General features: G+C 43.0%; 1 protein-coding gene across 1 annotated transcript in view; it reads left to right on the top strand.

Annotated features, from left to right (window-relative positions):
* Positions 1-719: 719 nt before the first annotated feature.
* LOC311329642 (AT-rich interactive domain-containing protein 5B-like) overlaps positions 720-19,991 on the top strand; it is a gene marked incomplete at its 3' end in the record, with an annotated part of 52,135 nt that continues 32,863 nt past the window's right edge. The window contains exons 1-3 of the mRNA XM_084461529.1: positions 720-741; positions 1,074-1,328; positions 7,175-7,409. Of these exons, the coding sequence (XP_084317655.1) occupies positions 721-741; positions 1,074-1,328; positions 7,175-7,409 (511 nt within the window). The 5' untranslated portion in view covers position 720. The remainder of the gene's footprint in view (positions 742-1,073; positions 1,329-7,174; positions 7,410-19,991) is intronic.

The raw sequence follows: 19,991 nt of genomic DNA, 5'->3' as shown, positions 1-19,991 counted from the left end.
TGAAGTGGCTAATGAATTCAATATCATCGTTGCTGTTACCAATTCGGCCAAATATTCCTTCAAACGTTTCAGGTAGCAATTATTTTCAGCAGACGCCCGCAGTAGCCATAGCCTAGCCTAGCAACTACCCTCAAACGCACGTCCTGGCTCCCACATTTCCTTTTGAGGAAACATTTGATAGGCCTATTAACTTTCATGTTACATTGTTTCTTGAAGGCATCCACAGCAAGCGCCCTTGTATCATTACTATGAGAAATGTGCTTTCATACAGAACGCCTTTACACAGGTCCTGAAAGATAGATAATGTGAAGATCTACAAATGCACTTTAAACCACGGTTGATATTTGTTAAATGTACGGGAATTTACACAACCGGTAAGGAATCATGTAATATTGAGTCGAGTCGAAATTGTCGACATGTCATGGCATGCTTATGTATGTTGTGCAACATGAGCTGCAGACGCTTCTATGGATAGAATATCATTCCATCTGGCCTATCGTTTTAGCAAATTGACGTGACACATTTAAACATACCAGCGCATTGGTCACGTACGAGGACTAAAATATTTCTTCTTCTTTTTTTTCTTTTTTTTCTTCTTTTTTTAACCACAAACAGCTTTTAAACTTGAAACAAAATAGTTTCCTTACAGGACCTTCGGCAATCCATTCAAGCCAACAAGTTTGGAGAGCGTGTTGAGTTTAATCAATTCAGAACGTCGAGATGGAGCCGAACTCACTCAAGGTAATAAATGTGCTATTAACCATCGATATATTTATTTTTTTGTATAATGTTATCTACTTGGCATTGGAATGTGTGTTTTTGCGGAATAATCCTAAAACTTTGACATGTTATGCAGTATGCATGGCATATTGTGAATAACTAAAAATAGCCTATTCATAGTCTGATATAGCCTAAGCTATCTTGCGCAGGTGGTAACCTATTCTGTGTGTGATGTTTTACAATGCTTAATTACACCTAGGCAATGCAATGTTTTGTCTGCACTGCAACTACTTATATTGTTTGCCATACAATAAATAATTCATTAATTATCTTTATTCTGCTTTTCTCAACAGTGGGTAGGCTCATCTTGCGGTTTACATGGACCATATATATTCTACAAGGCGTTTAAATGTCACCGGAATGGTAAACCAAGGATTTTGTCACTCGGAGACTTTTTCTTCGTGAGATGTAAGCCAGAGGACCCGATTTGCATAGCGGAGCTACAGCTGCTGTGGGAGGAAAGAACCACCAAGCAACTTTTATCAAGCTCCAAACTTTATTTTTTACCCGAGAATACCCCCCCGGGAAGGACAGTAAAACACGGAGAGGTAACAACGCGCGCTATTCTCTCACGCCTGTTACAGTCTCACACCCCTCTATTGAATAACATCATTATTTCATTCCATGCATTCACTGTGGCTTAGCCTACAGCCTTTATTCTTGTGGCACCGTGTCGCTGTTTATGCATTGATGTATTGACAGTGATCTATTGGGAACAGCAAATGATTGATTTATAGCGGTATTTTGTCTATTTAGGCTATGCGAGCCTATTTGTTGGTTGCACAGTGTCAACTGCTGAATGTGCACTTCAATCTGTCCAGCTGCGCGTAAGGGCTGGTGCGCTCTATGGAGCTAATTGTATTAGGATACAGAGAAAAGGGAAAATCCGCAAGAATCCAGCGTCGTAGGCAACGCCGTTTTATTTTTTCACGTAATGCTGACATGTGGGGGGAAATTGAGAAATGGCAATGATATGAGATCAAAAAGCATATATACCCTTGAGCGGTGCGTTTGCCCAGTCTTGAAAGCAAGCGCGAACACGTCTAACTTAATCATTTGCATTAGGCTATTTACATGAAGTCATCGCCATTCCTGAAAATAGATAATGTCAACTGAAATCAACCGCACCATTACCCTGTAGGTCGAGATGGGATAGAAGTCGTATCCTGATATTGTTGGCAGTGGCAACACGATTAACTGTGACCAAACGTGACGCCAGTGTTATAAGGTTACAGATGACAAATGGCTGTGTTAAGTTCCAGAGGATGCCATTCATATCGCCTATGTCATTTGACCATTACAACTGTCATTAATCCAAATTGATGCGATGAGTAGGCTACTTTTAATTTTGTGTTGATCGCGGTGTTTTGAGGTCACTTGCATTGTGCCTGCGGTTGTAATTGTCATTGGCCGAGGACAAAGCCCGGTTTGGACTTGACTATATTCTGCTGATGCCTTGCATTCTTTCCTCTTGAGTAATACAGTAGCTATCACGTTTCCCTTCCAGAAGAAAGGTAGGCTATGTATCCACTCTGCTTAGAATGAATGTCGGTTTTAATATTATACTTTTCCCCATACGTCCCATACCAGACGTCTTATAGAGTTTGTGTTTAAACTCAGTGTAATTACTTTGTAATCACTTTGAGCGCACGCACCGTCCACCCAGGAACATGCATTTATAGGACAAGTCAGCCCTGCCCCCTCCACTCTGATTTGCATTGCAAAGTGGTTACATTCCAGGGGATTGGATATCTAGACAATATCATTCGACTCCATGCAGGATCAAAGGACAATGTCTCCAGTGTTGTAGAGAATCTATAACTAGCCCAGAGCATTGTTGTAATAATGAGGTGTGATGTCATTTTAATTTAATGATTCTATAAAGGTTTTGGCCTTTGGACATAAATGTTGTGTTTGGTAGGAGAGTCTTGAACCCTTATCCCTGATTGGCTCCCCACAACTACCAAGAGGTACAATAAGGTTAAAGTGTAATTTTTATGCTGCTGGCCTCAATGAAAGGGATTTCAAACCTCATGCTCTCAGCAAATTGCCCTAGTTAGATTACACAGGAGCTTACTCCAACAGCTCCAGTCAGTTGATGACCTTCGCTTAACATCAACACTGACTTGGTTTGCCGCATTACACTAATCTACATAGTTTGCGTCAACTCTCAGCGAGTAAGAGCTATCACCTGCAAGACTAATGGCTTGATATGTTGGTGTGCTTTATTGGTGTACAATAGCGCTGGAGAGCACAATAACACGTCAATGTCTGCCTCTGATAAGAGGCGGCTGTAAATCTCTCTACACATCCTCCCCTGTGTCCCCTGCGTTGCTGGCTTGTGATGTCATTTCCTGGGGTATTTTGTTGGGTGTTTGTGGTGTTGTGCGCGCGCCTCTGTCAATGCAGGCGGCGACAAGAGAAACCCACGTCCCACTGAGCTCATTCACCCTCGGCTGACAACCGCTCCTCCCCTCCACCTTTAACTGTCCACTCCTTCATTTCCCCCTAATGGATCGGAATGAAAGGAACTGATGCTGTAAATATGGTGGAAACTCCCTCATACCAGTCCAGTGCTTTTGAAAACATAGGGTGAGGAGAATACGAGTCCACTCTTCAGGGACAGGAGCAAAGCGTTGGGATGTAAGACCATAGATTCAGTTGACAAACTCCCTACCCCAGCGCCAGCTACAAGCTGAATCACATCCTGAGTCGCCCTCCCGTTTGTGATGAAGCTTCTATTTTTGTGTCTGAATAATTTTAGGTCTGTGAAGTGCTTACTGTATGTCTCCCAACCGCTGTCACATGCCACCCGCTAAACTGGTTATGAAGTGACACAGTATTTAGTCTTGCCCTCAACACCCCCCTGAGGTTGGCTTAATACTGTTTTTGGCTCATGTTTCAGTTGACTAGATAACACTTATACTGAATCACAGCCATTTCGGTTCGGCTACAGCTAATGGCAGAATCCTGTTTTAGTAACCCTGGTGATACTTGGAAATTGCCAAAGAGGGCTAATATTTCTGCGTCTGTGTATAATAATGTGTTATCACCTCAGATCCGGTCTCTTGTCCATCCTATCCCTATAAATGGAGAAGCAGGGGACTGCAGACCAATAACTGCAGCAGTAGTATCGATTGCTGTGGAAAACACTTTGGCATCTGTCCAGATCCATGGCTTCATGGCAGAAGTCCATGGTGGAATTGCAGCGTCTGGAACCTGTTTGTGGGGAAATTAGATGATATTCATTTGCTGCTTCCTTCATACTGTATTCCTGCAGGGGCCATATTTGAATGGATAATTCTGGCCTTTTGGATGTTGTTTGAGTTAGGTTATTAATCACACACCAGAGATATGTAACCCACATTTCGTTTAAACATGTTACATACATGATTTGTGAGAGATTCATACTTGGTCTTATACCAGATCTCTTTTCACACAACAATGGCAGGCATTTGAGGCAGGGGGGTATAGGCATGCTCTCCCCCTTGTGTAGAAAAATCCATTAACTCTGAACGTTGCCCTCAAGTGAATTCCTTTGGTGTCTCGAAAATCACATGTAAATTATTGGCAGGTTTTTAGGGTAGTACGGGGTAATTTTAAATGTTTTAAAAACGGAATGCTATACACTGCAAACGACTGAAACCATATGCCACTGGTTTGTTATTTCCACACACGTAACTTGCTGTTTTATATGAACTATTTTGTGATATATCATATGGTTTGTAATGATATGTTACAACTGAGACTTTTCTCTCAGCTCATGAGAGATTGGTACTCTTTTGGATTGGCTTACACCATGTCATTGACAAACCGCTGAAACATCAAAACATCTCCCATAATGCATGACTAGTAAGCCTGGGGCTACAGTCGATCATTATAACCTTTGGAAGAAACCATAGATGAGCTGTTTTTACTGAATGTGCCTGCCATATTTTCATTCTTCAGTGAGTGCTCATAGCAGAGCTTGTTGTGATTGAGGCTGTGATTATACTCAGTGTAAACTATTTCAGATAACGTTCAGCTCTGAATATTATTTTTTTAATGACATGCTGTACAAACCGCTTTAATACCGGTAGGCTGGTACGACGTTTAGTAACACATTCAGCGTCTTGTTCCAGCCTTTATTATCTTTCAAATGTGTTTACAAAGAAAACTACCATCATATCAAAATGCTTTCATGAATAGTTTATGCACCATTGATAATTGCAGCCATACAATCAGCTATGACACACTCTTAATAACTGACTTGTGATCTATTAGCTGATGATTAGCTGCTTATGAATAATAGAACAACCTCACTAGAGTGTACCAGCCATGCCCTCTCTAGGGCTTTTTTTTAAATAGATAAGTGGAGTTTGTTTTGAGACAGCGTGGCCAAGGTCACTCCTGAAGAGGATAGATAATGAACTCATATTGCGTTTCACTCTCTTCGCAGAGCGCACCGAGGAGCATTGTTCGTGTCACCATGTCCATTACTCAATTACTAATCTCCTTTGGCCCCAAGAATTCCTGGGCTGACCCCCCGGGGCCAGCAGACTGAAACCCTCCCTGCGTGACTAGGCCTGGGTGAGGGGCTCCTGACTGCCCCACTCAAAGGCCTGTCTAACCGATGTGACGCTCTGCCTCAGAACGGTGGCATTCTGGAATGTCCCCTCACTGTTCTAAATGACACCAAAGGGGGTTCCCATCTATTTAACAGTATGAGATAATGATATGGATGTCATGCGGCTTTGATTTGTGGTCACAGAACCTCCATGGTTCTATGACCATGTTATTGAAATGTAACAGCCTGTTTTGTCAGTTATACAGTCGACATGAAGTCTTTTAAGAAGTCTTAGAAGAGGTTGCGTATTCAGATCACGAAACATGGCTGTAAGTAATTGTCATTTCTCTCTTTAACTGGCGTGTTTTTGGGATATCCCCTTTGCCATTGGCTCGTAGTCCTCCGACCTACAGTATACATGTGGCTTTGTAGTTTCGTTTTATCCGAACCCTCCTTAAGCTAACAGTACTGTGTCAACAGAGTGAACTGTATTTAAATGTGTGATCTGTTCATCAGCTGGTGATATACTGCAATGACAGCTGTTGATTGACATTAACCTTTTGTACAGCTCATGTGAAACAAATTCTAAAACAGGATGGCTAGTTCTGGCATGCTGACACACAACCAAATACTTCATGTCACATCAAAGTGAATGATTTGGCGGAAACTTGCCCCGCTGTCCGTATTGCAAAACCTTTCCATATGTTATCAGGCTTAAAGTCAATACTAGAACATCTATTTAGATATCTAAGTAGGGTGCTTGATATTAAATGTTATGTATTTTCTTTGAGTGGCCTTTTTTGAGGGATTTAATACCAGGCAATTACATCAAAATAAACAATTTCAGTCAAGTTGCTTTTGGCTGCAGGCATCGGCTCTCTGCTGTTCGGTGGTATAAATCGAGTTTTACATTATTCAAATGGCCTCCTTTTTCTGAGCAAAGAAAAACATTTCTTCTTGCATGGAGCCAGCCAGCACAGCAACCAGTTTCAACCACCAACCACCAACCACTTGACAGCTCAAGACAGCTCATTATAGAAGCACTGAGACTCATGTTTGATGTTTCCACTTAGTGAAAAGACACGGATATATGAAGCTATCCCTCACAGCTTTTTTTAGATATCCCTAACCGTTATGGATTTGCTGTGTTTTGTGGGGGTTATAGGGGATTGGTATTTCACACAATTTTTGTGCTAGTGTGCGAATGTATATCTGTCCAGCTTTGGGCCGTGTGTGTGTCGGTGGGTGTGTATCAGTGTGTGTTTAAAGGTAGCTTTAGGGGAGAGGTGTACAAACAGATGGGTGGTAAACGGTAGAAAAGCTATTTCTAGTTTTCCAGATGGACACATCTGCCCTCCAGATTCTGCAGGCCTTAATAACATTCTCCCAACACTCCTCTCCACTCTGGCCTGATAACTAGCCCTGGATCCATTATTCCTCAAAATGGAAACACATTTCAACATTTCTATACAAGGCTATTTCCAACACAGTAACACAATCACCCAAAAAAAAACGAGTTAATTTTAGATCGCCTCAATTGAGTTGAAACAACCTTGGAGTCTATTTGAGAGTATTATCTCTGAACAAAAGGCTGCTTTGTGTGGTTTTATTTTTTGGCCATGATGACGAACTCATCACAGACTCTCATAGAACAATTTCCCAATAAATACTTCTAATCACTTTATTTTAAGCCTGTTATAGACGACATAAATCGAAAGATTGTCAGGCGTCTTGGTTGATATGCTGGTTAAGTTCTGGAGCGATGCCGCCGGAGCGTCCGATTTTATCTCTTGACCGGTCTCCTGCGCTCACCCCGCCCCCTTTTCCCCCTCTCCTGTCCCCTCCCAGCATGAGGTCATCGCCGTGTCAGAGAAGGTCATCGTCCGATTGGAGGATCTGGTGAAGTGGACGGTGCCGGACTTCTCAGGATGGGCCCAGGGACTGCAGGTGGAGCCGCTGAAGCCCGCGGTGTTGTGGGATCTGGGCACCAACGGACGCAGAGAGGCCCTGCATCGCTACCGAGAGAGCACCCTGACCAGCGGACTCAACTTCAGGGACATCCAGAGGGAGAGGGCGCAGCTGGGTGAGGAGCAGCCGTCTTTCACTCTTTATCCGACTGTTTTTGTAGTCCGCTGTAGTTCTAGAACTATCTGAGTCCGTACTGTGTAGATTCACTGGGCCTCATTCGCCAATATCTTCGTTCTGTTTTCTGTTCTTAAATTTCTTCTGAAGAACGTTGCTAAAGAAAGCTCCCGTCTGATTCGCGACGTGTTCGTAAACCGCTGGATGAGTTCGCACCTGTCTTCTCATGATGGTGAATCCCATGGTTTTGCAGATTGGATGCGCGTGGCCGTACACCTGAATTAGCATAGGTCAACTCCCCGACAGCCCCATATAAGGACATGCAACTACAGGGTCGTGCGCAGATGTCACTTCTCAGTATGAATACTGGTCAGCCGCTCCCTTGACTCGCCAACTGTTCGATAGCATAATGGTTTAGGTGGGGTTGTGTCAAATGCGTTGGCAAGTCAGAGGACTGTAGGTCAAATCCAGTGTGGTTTAATTTAGCCAAGTAGGCTTCCTACTATGAGGAATTTGCCTTAATTGCATAAACATAGAGTGACAGAACAATGTCAAAGTGATAGAATACAATATACAATAGCCTACAGTCTACAAAAAGAAGGCTATAAAATACACAGCTGTCAACGCAGCATGCCCAAACGAAAATCTAAAGACCAGACTCCACCTGTCATATTTAGCAGCGTCAGTAAAATGCATGGGATGATATTAACCTACTTGTTCAGTGAACGCTGTATCTGGAGAAGGGCTCACAGTTGGACCCGGCGCATCAGGGATATTATTGGAAAGACAGCCCTCTCGCTTTGTAAAGTAATCAAAACAATTATTAAAATATATTAGATATTATACAAATGTCATTGTATTCCAATCCTATAATGTTATACAACTGTAGATGTGAAGTAAACGCAATCACAAATTATTTTAAATGAACAAGTCTTTTCGCACGAGTAGTCCGTAGCCTACTTAAGACTGCTCTTCCGTGTTCGTAGATTCTGTTCTTAGTTCCCACATGTGAGAACACTGGTGAATTCCAGAATCTTCTTTGAAACGGTATAAGTGGAGTTTTAGAAGATAAATGCTTCCTAATAAATTCTTAACTTTGTTCATGAATGAGGCCCTTTGACCTTTGATATGTTGGTGTTCACTATCTCTCTGTGGCTTTCTACCTCCGCCCCAGTGATAGTGCCGGGCGAGAGGTAATGTTTTCAGTGGCGCGCGTTTGTTTATTTATGTATTGGTTTGTTTGTTAGCAGGATTATGCAAAAACCACCAGACCAATTTTCATGAAACTCTGTGGAGGGGTGTAGCATGGGGGCAGTTAGAACTCATTGCATTTTGGAGTGGATCAGAATCCTGGGGCAGATCCACAAATCAAAACAAACAGGAAGCCATCTCCCTGTGTGGGGGCGCTAGAGACAAAGGGTTTGGCCTGGGGGGTGTGGTGGGGAGAGCCCGGAGTGCATTGAACCACCCTCCGCCGGCCTCCACCCGAGTGGGGCGCCACAGTGCCACCCCAAACACAGACACCCATTCACTTCCATTCATTTTTTGGTGGAACAGCCATATCTCGACGTGGGAAGCTCACAGAGACACAGGGTTCAGACCGGCATAACGCTCTCGACCTAACGAACACAGCAACACCAAACACGTCGTGCTCGAACGCACGTGCGCGCAGAGCCACAAAGTTCAGTCACGTGTGGAGGCCTGTGCTCTCCGGGCACCATTTCTAGTTACGTTTTATTTCCCATTTGTGGGAACGGTTTAGTTGATTTATGATACTAAGTTATTATAGAAAGATTTATATGTGACATTTCTGTGCATTAATGTCATCCAAGCTACATTACCGTCTTCATTGTGGTCTCCATCCTCTCCTCTGGTATCTATCATGTGTACGGAGCTATTTGAAGTCATTCAGGTATTTGATTCCTGCGCCGGGGTATTTCACTACCACATTGAGCATGAATCACTAGATAAAAAGCTAGTGGTCATGGGTGAGCCATAATAGGCCTATGGCACTCTTTGTATTTAGGTAACACTTTAAGTATTATTCATACAGATGAACTGAGAAGAACTTTATGCTCCCTTTGAAGCTGTGAATGTTTCCCCTTACAGAAGACGTTCAAATAATGCGCTGCAAAATGGTTTTATTCGGATACCGGTAGGCTACTTCCAGCTGTGGCCATTATATTTTCAATGCAGTACCACAATTGCAGTGCTTGCTAGGTTCTAGTTCTCATTGTGGTCAATCATCTGCCTCTGTCTTTGTGTAGACAAAAACTATGGGCATACAAGCTTATTCATGGTTACTGTATTTACTGTATTTTTGGTTGTTCTGATGATCCTTCAGCTACTGGTTTATCTGCGCATATTAAATTGCCCTAGAATACTCTCTATATTGTTAGAATCACCTACACAAAATGGACGTTAGAATCAATAATGGACACTTTGTTGTTCTACTACATGAGGAATCAATAGTGTTTGAGTGTGTGTGTGTATGTTTGTGTGTGTGCGTGTCCTCTTGCATTTATCGACGGGTCGATGCTTCCCTTATCGCCTGTGTTATGGCCGTGCACGATGGAAAGCTTGAACGTACAGTAGGGTGATATAGATTTATCTGACTCTCTCTCTTGATGATGATGATAATATTGTTTTTGTCTCTGACTTTGATGCTAACGAGCGTTGGAGCCATTAGTGACTCCACCGGCCTGTTTATGAATGCACTTGTCACTCCGAATGTGCCAGGTCAGCAGAACCGGTCTGGCAGACTACCAGCGGCCCGCAGTCTGCGGTCTGCGTCGGCTTCGCTCGGTGCCGTGTGTTCTCCTGATGACGAGAGAAGGATCATTCACCCTCGCGATCACATCCCAGCAAGGACGCGCTCTCAAACGAGTCGATGTTTCTGTAGATAACGTGGGCACAGCTGACCGTTGAGAGGGGATGTTTATTGAGAATAGATATTACAAGTGTCCTTCAAGTGTCCCTCCAATGTACGAGTAGGCCTCTTGATCTGGATTTCAGAGCTCTTATGTTGTAGGGTAAGATGAGTTGTAGATATATCTTTTTAAGCCGTTAGTGTGGAAATAAAGGTTATCTCTCTGTTCATTCCTGCTGAGAGTGATCTATTTAGTAATTGCTGTCGCAAGAATTATATTGGACTGTGTCAAGCTTGGGCTTGTTCTACAAAACAGGATACCGCTATAACCTCACAGATTGCATTGAAAACAATTGTGAGCTAAAGGGTAATAAAGTGTGCCATTGTTATTGAGGGAAACATTTTTTTTCCCCTTCAAGCGACTCCTAACATTTCCTGGCACACGGCCAACGTGAGGCACAGTTTCTGCATTGGTCTTACAGCATCTGAAAAATGCTGCAAGACACATTTTTCTGGAAAAGCCAGATCACAGCAGCATTGTTCTAGATCCTAATCGTACGTTTTGTCCATATTTTGGCAAGCGAGCAAAGCGTCGAGGCTTGAAAAAGCGGAGAGAAACAGAGGTCTACCGAGAAAAGTAATTAATTTGAGAAAGACTGACCTTGGTTGCTACACTGCGGCATCGACCAGTGTGATTTTTAACTGCGGGGCGGAGGGAAGATTGGTGTCATAATTCAAGTGCCATCTTGGGACACGCTGAACTGTTTTAAAGGCACTCTTTCAAACAGAGAGCTTCGGCAGGGTTAAGAGTAATGTTACACTTAGGCCTATCTAGACGCGTAGCTGCAATTCCACCAACATGAACTACAAAAGTTCACATTCTGACTTCTCATCCCGAGAGGAGTGTCCCAATTTATCCTTGTTGAAATTGGTTTTCTTGTTTTTTTTCAACCAGGCTGAGCACAAGACAGCGTGTGTTCAGTCATGCTGGTAAAAAAGCAGGATGTGACAGTAAGACCAGCCTCTGGTGTAACCAACACCTGTAGTTCAGGTGTAATATGTTGTACTCCTGAACACTATACTCCCAATGACCAGGATCTCCATTTCCAGGTCTTATAGAAGGGAATGGCGTTGTACTGTACCTTTAACGCTGTACTGTAGATATGAGATGAGGCTGTGGATTTGAAATGAGATTGTTGTGTTGGCTCTACACTAGAGGTTCCTACGTATTACCAGTACATCAGCATGGAGAAAGAGAGAGAGAGGGAGAGAGAGAGGGAGAGAGAGAGAGAGGGAGAGAGAGAGGGGGGGAGAGAGAAAGAGGGAGGGAGAGAGAGAGGGAGAGAGAGAGAGAGAGAGGGAGAGAGGGAGGGAGAGAGAGAGGGAGGGAGAGAAAGAGAGGGAGAGAGAGAGAGAGAGAGAGAGAGAGAGAGAGGGAGGGATGTGTAAAACACATGTGGATCATTAGACTCATGACTCTCCCTCCCAGCTGTGCCCCTCCATCACCTGGTGAGATTGGCAGAGCTGAGATGATGATGATGGGGATTATGCAAGGTCACATGTCTGACCGCCTCCATCACTTCTCACAGCGCTCACCTCCAGGGCAAGAGGGGGCAATGGGTTTCTGGGGGAAACTCACACACATTTCTACATAACACTTTCCAAAATTGCACTCTACATTCGCCACTTGAATCCGTGACTGAAATTGCATGCGTCCTAGAAATTGCAGAGTGTTCAATGTAGCATTCAGTCTATGTGCCGACAGAAGTTACAAACCGTGGGTGACGGTCATTGTTCCAGTTTGAACATCTCATGTTGATGGAGTCTGTCCAGATTTTTCAGACTGTGGCTAGTGATACCATCTAGCAGAGTGATTCAATAAATAGATAAATAGATAAATAAATAGATAGATAGATAGATAGATAGATAGATAGATAGATAGATAGATAGATAGATAGATAGATAGATAGATAGATAGATAGATAGATAGATAGATAGATAGATAGATAGATAGATAGATAGATAATTGACATGTTCTCACATCCCGCTTATCTAGGTCATAATGTATACAGTGCAAATTATTGGAGTTAATGTAGCTTTTAAGTACGCCAGAAAGAAACTGGTTAAATGGGGAAATAAACAAATGAATAAATGAATAAGTGTGATGCTGCAGAGACAATAGCGTGCATTTTAAACGAGTCTCGTTGTAAAGCCATGTCTTTCATGCTGGTGCATATGAGCGCATGAGATTGCATCCATTTGATTTCCCTCCCTGCTGCATCTCTCTCTCCCTGTTACTTCCCCTCACAACCCATTCCACATTCCACAGCCCCGACGCTTCTCAAGACATTTAATGGAGTGTTTGTATTGATTTTTGCTTGGCTGCTACACACTCACACAGAGAGATAGATAGATAGATAGATAGATAGATAGATAGATAGATAGATAGATAGATAGATAGATAGATAGATAGATAGATAGATATTGTCAATAGATAGACAGACAGACAGACAGACAGACAGACAGACAGACAGACAGATAGACAGACAGACATAGATAGATACAGTAGATAGATAGATAGATAGACAGACAAACAGACAGACAGACAGACAGACAGACAGATACAGTAGATAGACAGACATACAGACAGACAGACAGACAGACAGACAGACAGACAGACAGACAGACAGATATACAGACAGACAGACAGACAGACAGACAGACAGACAGACAGACAGACAGACAGACAGACAGACAGACAGACAGATAGATAGATACATGCATACTGTATACATAGATACATAGATACATAGATAGATAGTGGGTTTTGGTTTATGGCCATGTCCACTTCATTATTTTCAAACCTGTTGGGAAGAGAATCACAAGCTGTTTTTCCTCACTGATCTGCTCATATCATTAATTCCCTTATGACTGAGCTCTGGCCGGAAGCCCGAGAATTCTAAATCTGTAAGCAGTAAATTGTGTGGCGGGGTGGAAAAATCTATTAGATGTGGGGAGCGTTTGAGCATGCCTCGAATTTGAATGGGGGCTATAGAAGGAGAAGAAGAAAAAAACCAAACCACATCACGTCCTGTTCTGGCATGTACCCGCTTTGTAATCAAATTTGGATTCCGCCCGCAGAAAATAAATATTTATTAATTTCTTTGGTTCAAAATGTCACAGTATGTTTCCAGCTGTTTTCGCTGGCAGCCCAGGGGGGCGGAGCGGCCGGGCTGGTGGACTGTTAAACAATGAGCGTGGAACACTGGGGTGACCTGGGAGGAAATACAGGGCTCTGTCGCTCGATTAGTCAGGTCTGAAACAACAGACGTTCTATTGATGTGACCTCTCCTATAACATGAGAGACATGGCAAACGACCCAGACCCTCTCTCAGATGGCATGATTGAGAGAGAGAGAGAGAGAGAGAGAGGGGGGGAGAGAGAGAGAGAGAGAGAGAGAGAGAGAGAAAGCATACTTGTCTTCTCAAATATTTCCTGATCTATTTATTCTTTATTGAATTAGTCTTATGAAAGCCACGAGAAGAACACTGTAAAGAGATAAGATGAATAGAATTAGACACGACTCTGAATACACACACACATTGTGCACATGCTGTACACACACCCCAGGGCCACCCCCAGAACAACATTATTAATGCTGAACTGAGTGGATTCACTTTGTATAGGAATATTCGATGTGGCTTTTATTACATACAGTAGGCTGCCAAGGCTTGGCTCCAGAGTAGTATGACTCACCCTTTGTTATTTTTATTACCAAACGATCATTCCTTAATATATCTGAATATTTCATGAGAACACATATTAGTCCTTCTGTGTTATGGATGCATGTCAAGCTGTCTCCTGTTGCAGTCTGTTTGTGCGTGTCGCAGTTACAGACGAGAGAAACTCCGCGTTGAGGATATCCAGGCGCAGAGACATGGCATGGAGATCACATGCAGTACATTTCACAGCGCGGGAACAATGGCATTGTCCTGCCGTGCCGGCTAATTGCAATGCTGCTTGATTGATTCCAGGCCGCAGCGTTTGCAGTTAACAACATTAAGTCTTTGAAAAAGAGAAGGATAGGTTTATTTTCAGATGTTAAAAGCTGGAAACGGCCCACTGTGCGAGGATTTGGGAAATGTTTTCAGATGGAGCAAGTTACTGCCCCATAAACGTGTAAGGGCTCTCATGGAAAGCTGAGAAAGAAATTGGAGCACAATAGTTCATTGATTCTTCTCCTTCCTGTTGTCCAGGCGGTCATTTCATTTCCGTCTTTTGTACAGGAGGCACTTGGCAAATGACTTTGATTCAGCAGCACTGGTTTTCCCCCCATTCGTCCACAGGACAGACTGGGACCATTTATTTGACTTTGTAAACAAGGCATGTCAACATAAACCTATGAGAAGCGGAAGGGATTAGTGGATGGAAGTTCATGTTAGCATTGTTTACACGGTGTTGTCCTCAACAATACCCACAGAAACTATGAACAGATGGACTTTTATGATGACATATTGCTATCTAACTCTTTCTCGAGCTTGAATTAAAGCATTTTCCTCTTGGGGGAAAAATAGCTTTAGTTTGATCAAATGCTACTGAAGTCATTACCCCTTCAAAAGAATGCGGAGTACCAGAAGCTTGTACAGATCCATGGAAATTGCACTTTGTGCTGTTGGATGTAATGATTTAAATAGTTCCAGTTGGCATAGTCATCGGCTGTTTATTTAAAGCCTTCCCCCTTTTCAGATCTGCTGATAGCAGAAGTTCTTATATAATGACAGGAATTAACAATGGGCTGTGCTGAATGACAGCACCTCCCCCTCCACTCGTTCATTGTAGGTCTTGGAATGACACACGCTTGTGCTAAATAGCCTCTAGTATTTTTTGCTTTTTTTTTCTCCTCCTTGTCGTTTTTTTCACTGAAACATTAACTCATGGTTCCTTTGTGTTTGTGTTATGTTGTGTTTGTCCATAGATATCAGTCATGGATTTATAATGGGGCTCCTTTGAGGAAGTATTCACCACAAGTTTCATCAAGAATGACATCTAATTCCCTCTCTGACCCAATTCCCAATCTCCAGATAAGATGTTTTTTTTAGCCTTCACGCGGAATTCTCGTCTCAAATGGGAACGCGGTGTCCCATTAAAGATACATTTAAAGGAAACATCTCATCCATTTTGCTCCGGGGATGCAGTGAAAACAGTACTGCCCGGGAACTCTGTCACAATCTTTATGATGTGGGTATCACAGCTGCTCAATTGAGTTTGTGTCGAACAACGTGCCGTGACGAATATGAGAGGCCGTCAGAAGAGATTGAATATCATCACCTGGGTGAAACAGCTTTTCCACTTAGCTTGGAATGGTAGAAAGAGCTACTGAGGCTTTTTCTCTTAAACCCTCTGGGTTCTTAGGACTAGCTGTTCCCACACATAGCCTAGCTGTTCTATCCATAACAGCCTGGCTACTGTTAATGACTGTTGAATGAGCAGTAGTATCACTATAGTACAGGCAGTATGTGGTAAAAGGCAAACGGCAGCATTAATCTCGCTGGATGGAATCAGACAAGGACTCCCTGTTGGAGCCAGTTTTCCGAAATACAATAGGCTATATAGTGCTTTGGGTCAATTCTTTAAAACCTGTGTTTCTTGTCTTAAGAGTAGAATGTCAGCTTGTTCAATGTCAATAAGGCCTATTTTGGTTACAGACAATTATGGCTTCAAGTTTCCTATATGATTGTGGAGATGCTGGGTTGAAGCTGTATAATTTGGTTTCAGGCTTGAAAGACCCCCTTTTGAGCATTCCACCGCCTCGTTTGTAACAGCCGTCGTCTTTGATAGTCAAAGGAACCAATTTGGCTTGAGAAGCCCCTGAATAATTTCATCATGTATTACAGAGCCTATTAAATGCAAACTTTTCAATCTAGCAATCAATAACGCAGACAGCTTACACTGGCCCGGTGCCAAGCACATTAGGGCTGCCGGCGCTTGTTGCTAGGGAGCCGAGCCTGCTCTGGGGAAAGAATGTTTAATGTAATAGAATCACATAAATCAACTGAAGGGAAGTGCTCTTGTTTTTTTTCCACTAAAACCATTTGAAATGGGAGTATGTTTTTGAAAATGTGGTTTATTGCCATTCTTTCGATGTCAACTGTTAGAACATCTGGAACCAAATTAAGAACAGTGTAAAGCCTAATTGTAGAGGGTGTTTGTGTGTGCGTGCGTTTGTGTGTGCGTGCGTGTGTGTGCGCGTGTGTGCGCGTGCACGCTCGTGCAAGCATGCCTGCGTGCACGCATATTTCTATATGCATAGCTGCATGCCCTGTCCTTGCACGGCACACTTGAATAAATTGAGGTGAGCATTGTAAAAACGTTTCTTTTTTTGTTACAGGACGCCGCACCCCTCCAAAATGAGAGAGGCACTTTAGTGCTTTTCGATAATTAAGAACAGGAACCAACTTGCTCCAACAGCTCTCTCTCTCTCTCTCTCTCTCTCTCCCTCCCTCCCTCCCTCCCTCCCTCCCTCTGCTCTCCATACAGTTTCAATAGAACATTTCCTCTGGATGTTTGTGCTCTATTGTGTGAATACGATTCCCTTTGAAGGGCCCAGCACCGCCGGCATGCTTTGTGAATGTAAAAGGCTGATAGCTCTTAAAGGGCCTGATCTAAACTCTATTTTTTTTTTTACTGCAGCTTGATGTTATGGTTGTGCAAGGCTAGTCAGAACTTGAGAGGGGATGACAGAGCGCCATTGAGTCATCATAATAGTCGCTACATGAATATGGAAAGGATTCCATTATTCCTCACTTAAAAAAAAAAAAATGCATTAGCTGTTAGTGAAATAAAATCGCTTTGTCTTTTCTTGCGTTTTTCCATATTCATCACTACTAACAGATGCTGTTTTTTTTTGGTGGGCTTTCAGTGAAGACAGCCAGCCAGCTGGAGAGGCAGTCGATTGTGGAGAGCCCAGTGTCCCCCTCTACGAGCAGCCTAGATACTGCAGGAACGAGGTGGATGAATCCGAGATGTGTTATACATTATGAAAGGAGTCTCGGCTAAATGGAAACAGGGCAGCCTCTGAAATCAATACACAGGCGAGCAGCAAAAAGGCAGAGGATGGAGAGAGAATACAAAACGAGCCCTCCTCTCTTCTCCTCTCCTCTTCTCCTCTCTCCTCTCCTCTCTTCTCCTTGTTCCTCCTCTCTTCTCCTCTTCTCTCCTCTCTTCTCGTCCTCTCTCCTCTAGCGTCAGGAGTATTTGTTCCCGCCACTCAGAGAGAGAGAGGAAGAAAGAAAAACCTCTCTCTGTTTTGATCTTGGCACTCTTTATTCTGTTTGAAATGCTCTCTTTGTGTTACTGTAAAATCAAATATAAATGTGACGTTATTGGCTCCTACATGCGCTAGTGTTCACTAGCTCCACATTAAGACCCAGTAAATTCCTTGGCTGCTTAGATAATGTGGAAACGTTGACAACAGCAAATTTCAGCCGAGTGAGTGATTTAGAGGCCGGTCGAGTGACGGACAGTATGGGAATAATGGCTTTCAGCGTTTTCTCTGCCCGCTAGAACAGAATTGAGCTTACGGCTCTTGAAAGATTCTGTCAAAGTTCATGCTGGTTTAAGGATTATATGCTGGTTTGAGTGTACGCTATACCATTAACATGGCTCCGATTTTGCTTTGTACATTTTGTTTTGTTTCTTTCAGGTGCAACCTAGTTTTTCAGTCTTTTTAGTGCTTGTACATTGATTGGGTTTATTCTGCTGCATTGTAAGTAGAAAATCATAATATGGATTTGAATGTTAATTACCATGAATGTTTTTTCAGCATGGTCAATTAATCCAATGTAATGTTGATGCTGAGTAGAGCTCAGATATAAGTTGTTTACATTAATCCTGTCCTTGAGCAGGATTGCTAATGTGCATTTGCATTTCTCAAGCAGAAACCCTATCCACCTCCTATCCAGCGTAGCCTAGTTACAGCTGAATGTTGTGTGGATGTATAATACCTCCTCGTACGCCCGCCGGCTAAGAGCTCTGTCAGGGATGGCGATGTTTGAGTGACTTGAGTGTTTTTGAGTGAGTGGTTATGATATGAGGTGTCCCATAGCGTTTTAAGATCATGACCCAATAACTTGTGCTTGTGTTTATGAGGGTTTGGGATGACTTTACGACGCATACCTCGAACAAACTGCTTCATGGTTGTTTAATCGTCACCACAAGGTCTCTGGAGGGCCTGCAGAAAAAAAGTGTGGTCAAGAGTCAAGAGAAATAAAAAGAGAGTATTAGAGAGAGAGAGAGGAGAGAGAGAGGGGTTGCATAATGTTCCTTTCTTATATCTCTCAGCTCTCTAGTGGCCGAGCTAGGGTTTCAGCCAATCAGAATGCTTATGTAAAGATAAGGATGACCTTTATTTAGAAAGGTCAGATTCTGTGAACAATGGAATTTAAAGTGTACATATGCTGTACTGTACGTACATCAGACCACACACACACACACACACACACACACACACACACACACGGACGCACACACAGACGCACACAAAAGCAGTTAATTCCCCCCAAATTGAGTCTAATCAAGTGAGTGGTGTGAGGATCCTCCAGAGAGAAGCAGGTCTAGTGCTGGCTAGTTATAAAATCCTTGACATTTGGATATAAAGGGCTGTATCACTAGGAAGTAATTGCTTGTGACAACTGAAACAATCAGTGATGAATGTGTGTGTGCAGTGAGAGGCGTCACAGGGAACCGATTCCTTCTCTTGAAAGTAGCAGGCGAAGGAATAGCTCTCATCCAGCTAGCAGACTGGTATCTGGTGACCGTGTGATTGTCAGTTTTTGCTGCTGCTGTGCTGATCATGCTGTCATGTCTTGTGGATGTGTACATGTGCCCTCCCAGATAGCAAGCAGATCTGGGCCATAAACAGGCCAGATCTGGCCCTTGTGGCTTAGTTCCAGCCCATATATGGCCCAGAATCATTACACATCCGCTCGCTATCTGGGCTGTTGGTGTTTTGATGGTGTGCGCTAATGCTTTGCTGTGTTTTTATGTGATTTTAATGTGTGTGTATTTAATTGTCTGTGTTGAAACCCCTTGTGGCTGTCTTGGCCAGGGCTCCTTTGTAAAAGAGACCTCTGTCTCAATAAGACTTCCCTGGTAAAATAAAGGTTTAATAAAAATAAAAAATAAAAAATCTGGGTACCTGGTAGGACCTGACTCAAAACAAGCTGCATCACCTGACCTCATCAAGAAAAGGCGTGCTTATAATATTCATACATGGAATATCTTGTGACGTTATAATGGATTATTTCAATCATCACACCTCACTGATGATCATACATTATAATTCTTTGTCCATACTACCCAACCTTTCAACCTGGTGTGAAATCCCTTTCTAGTAAAGTTCAACCACAGTTGTGTGCTTCGCAAAGGCTACTCTGGTGGGAATGTTTCAACAGCGTTTGGTCCTGGGGGTATACTGTACTGTGATACTATATTTACTCCTTAATAGAGTCTTGTTTGAGCTGTTTCACCACCATAGGCCATAGGATACAGTATCTCGTTTTTACCCCTAATAAGTCTGATTGTGTAGCGATATGATGCAATAGGTTGGAATGGTTTCTAGCAGGTTCTCTCAAAAGGTTACCACATCTTATCCCTCTCTCCCAGAGACTGAATGAAAAGACTGCCCTCGGGGAGAATTTCTCACACACTAGTTTG

The sequence above is a fragment of the Borostomias antarcticus genome (genome assembly GCF_949987555.1).
Source record: "Borostomias antarcticus genome assembly, chromosome: 2".
NCBI lineage: Eukaryota > Metazoa > Chordata > Actinopteri > Stomiiformes > Stomiidae > Borostomias > Borostomias antarcticus.
The sequence above is the reverse complement of the archived record's forward strand: the minus strand, read 5'-3'. Positions and strand labels throughout refer to the sequence as shown.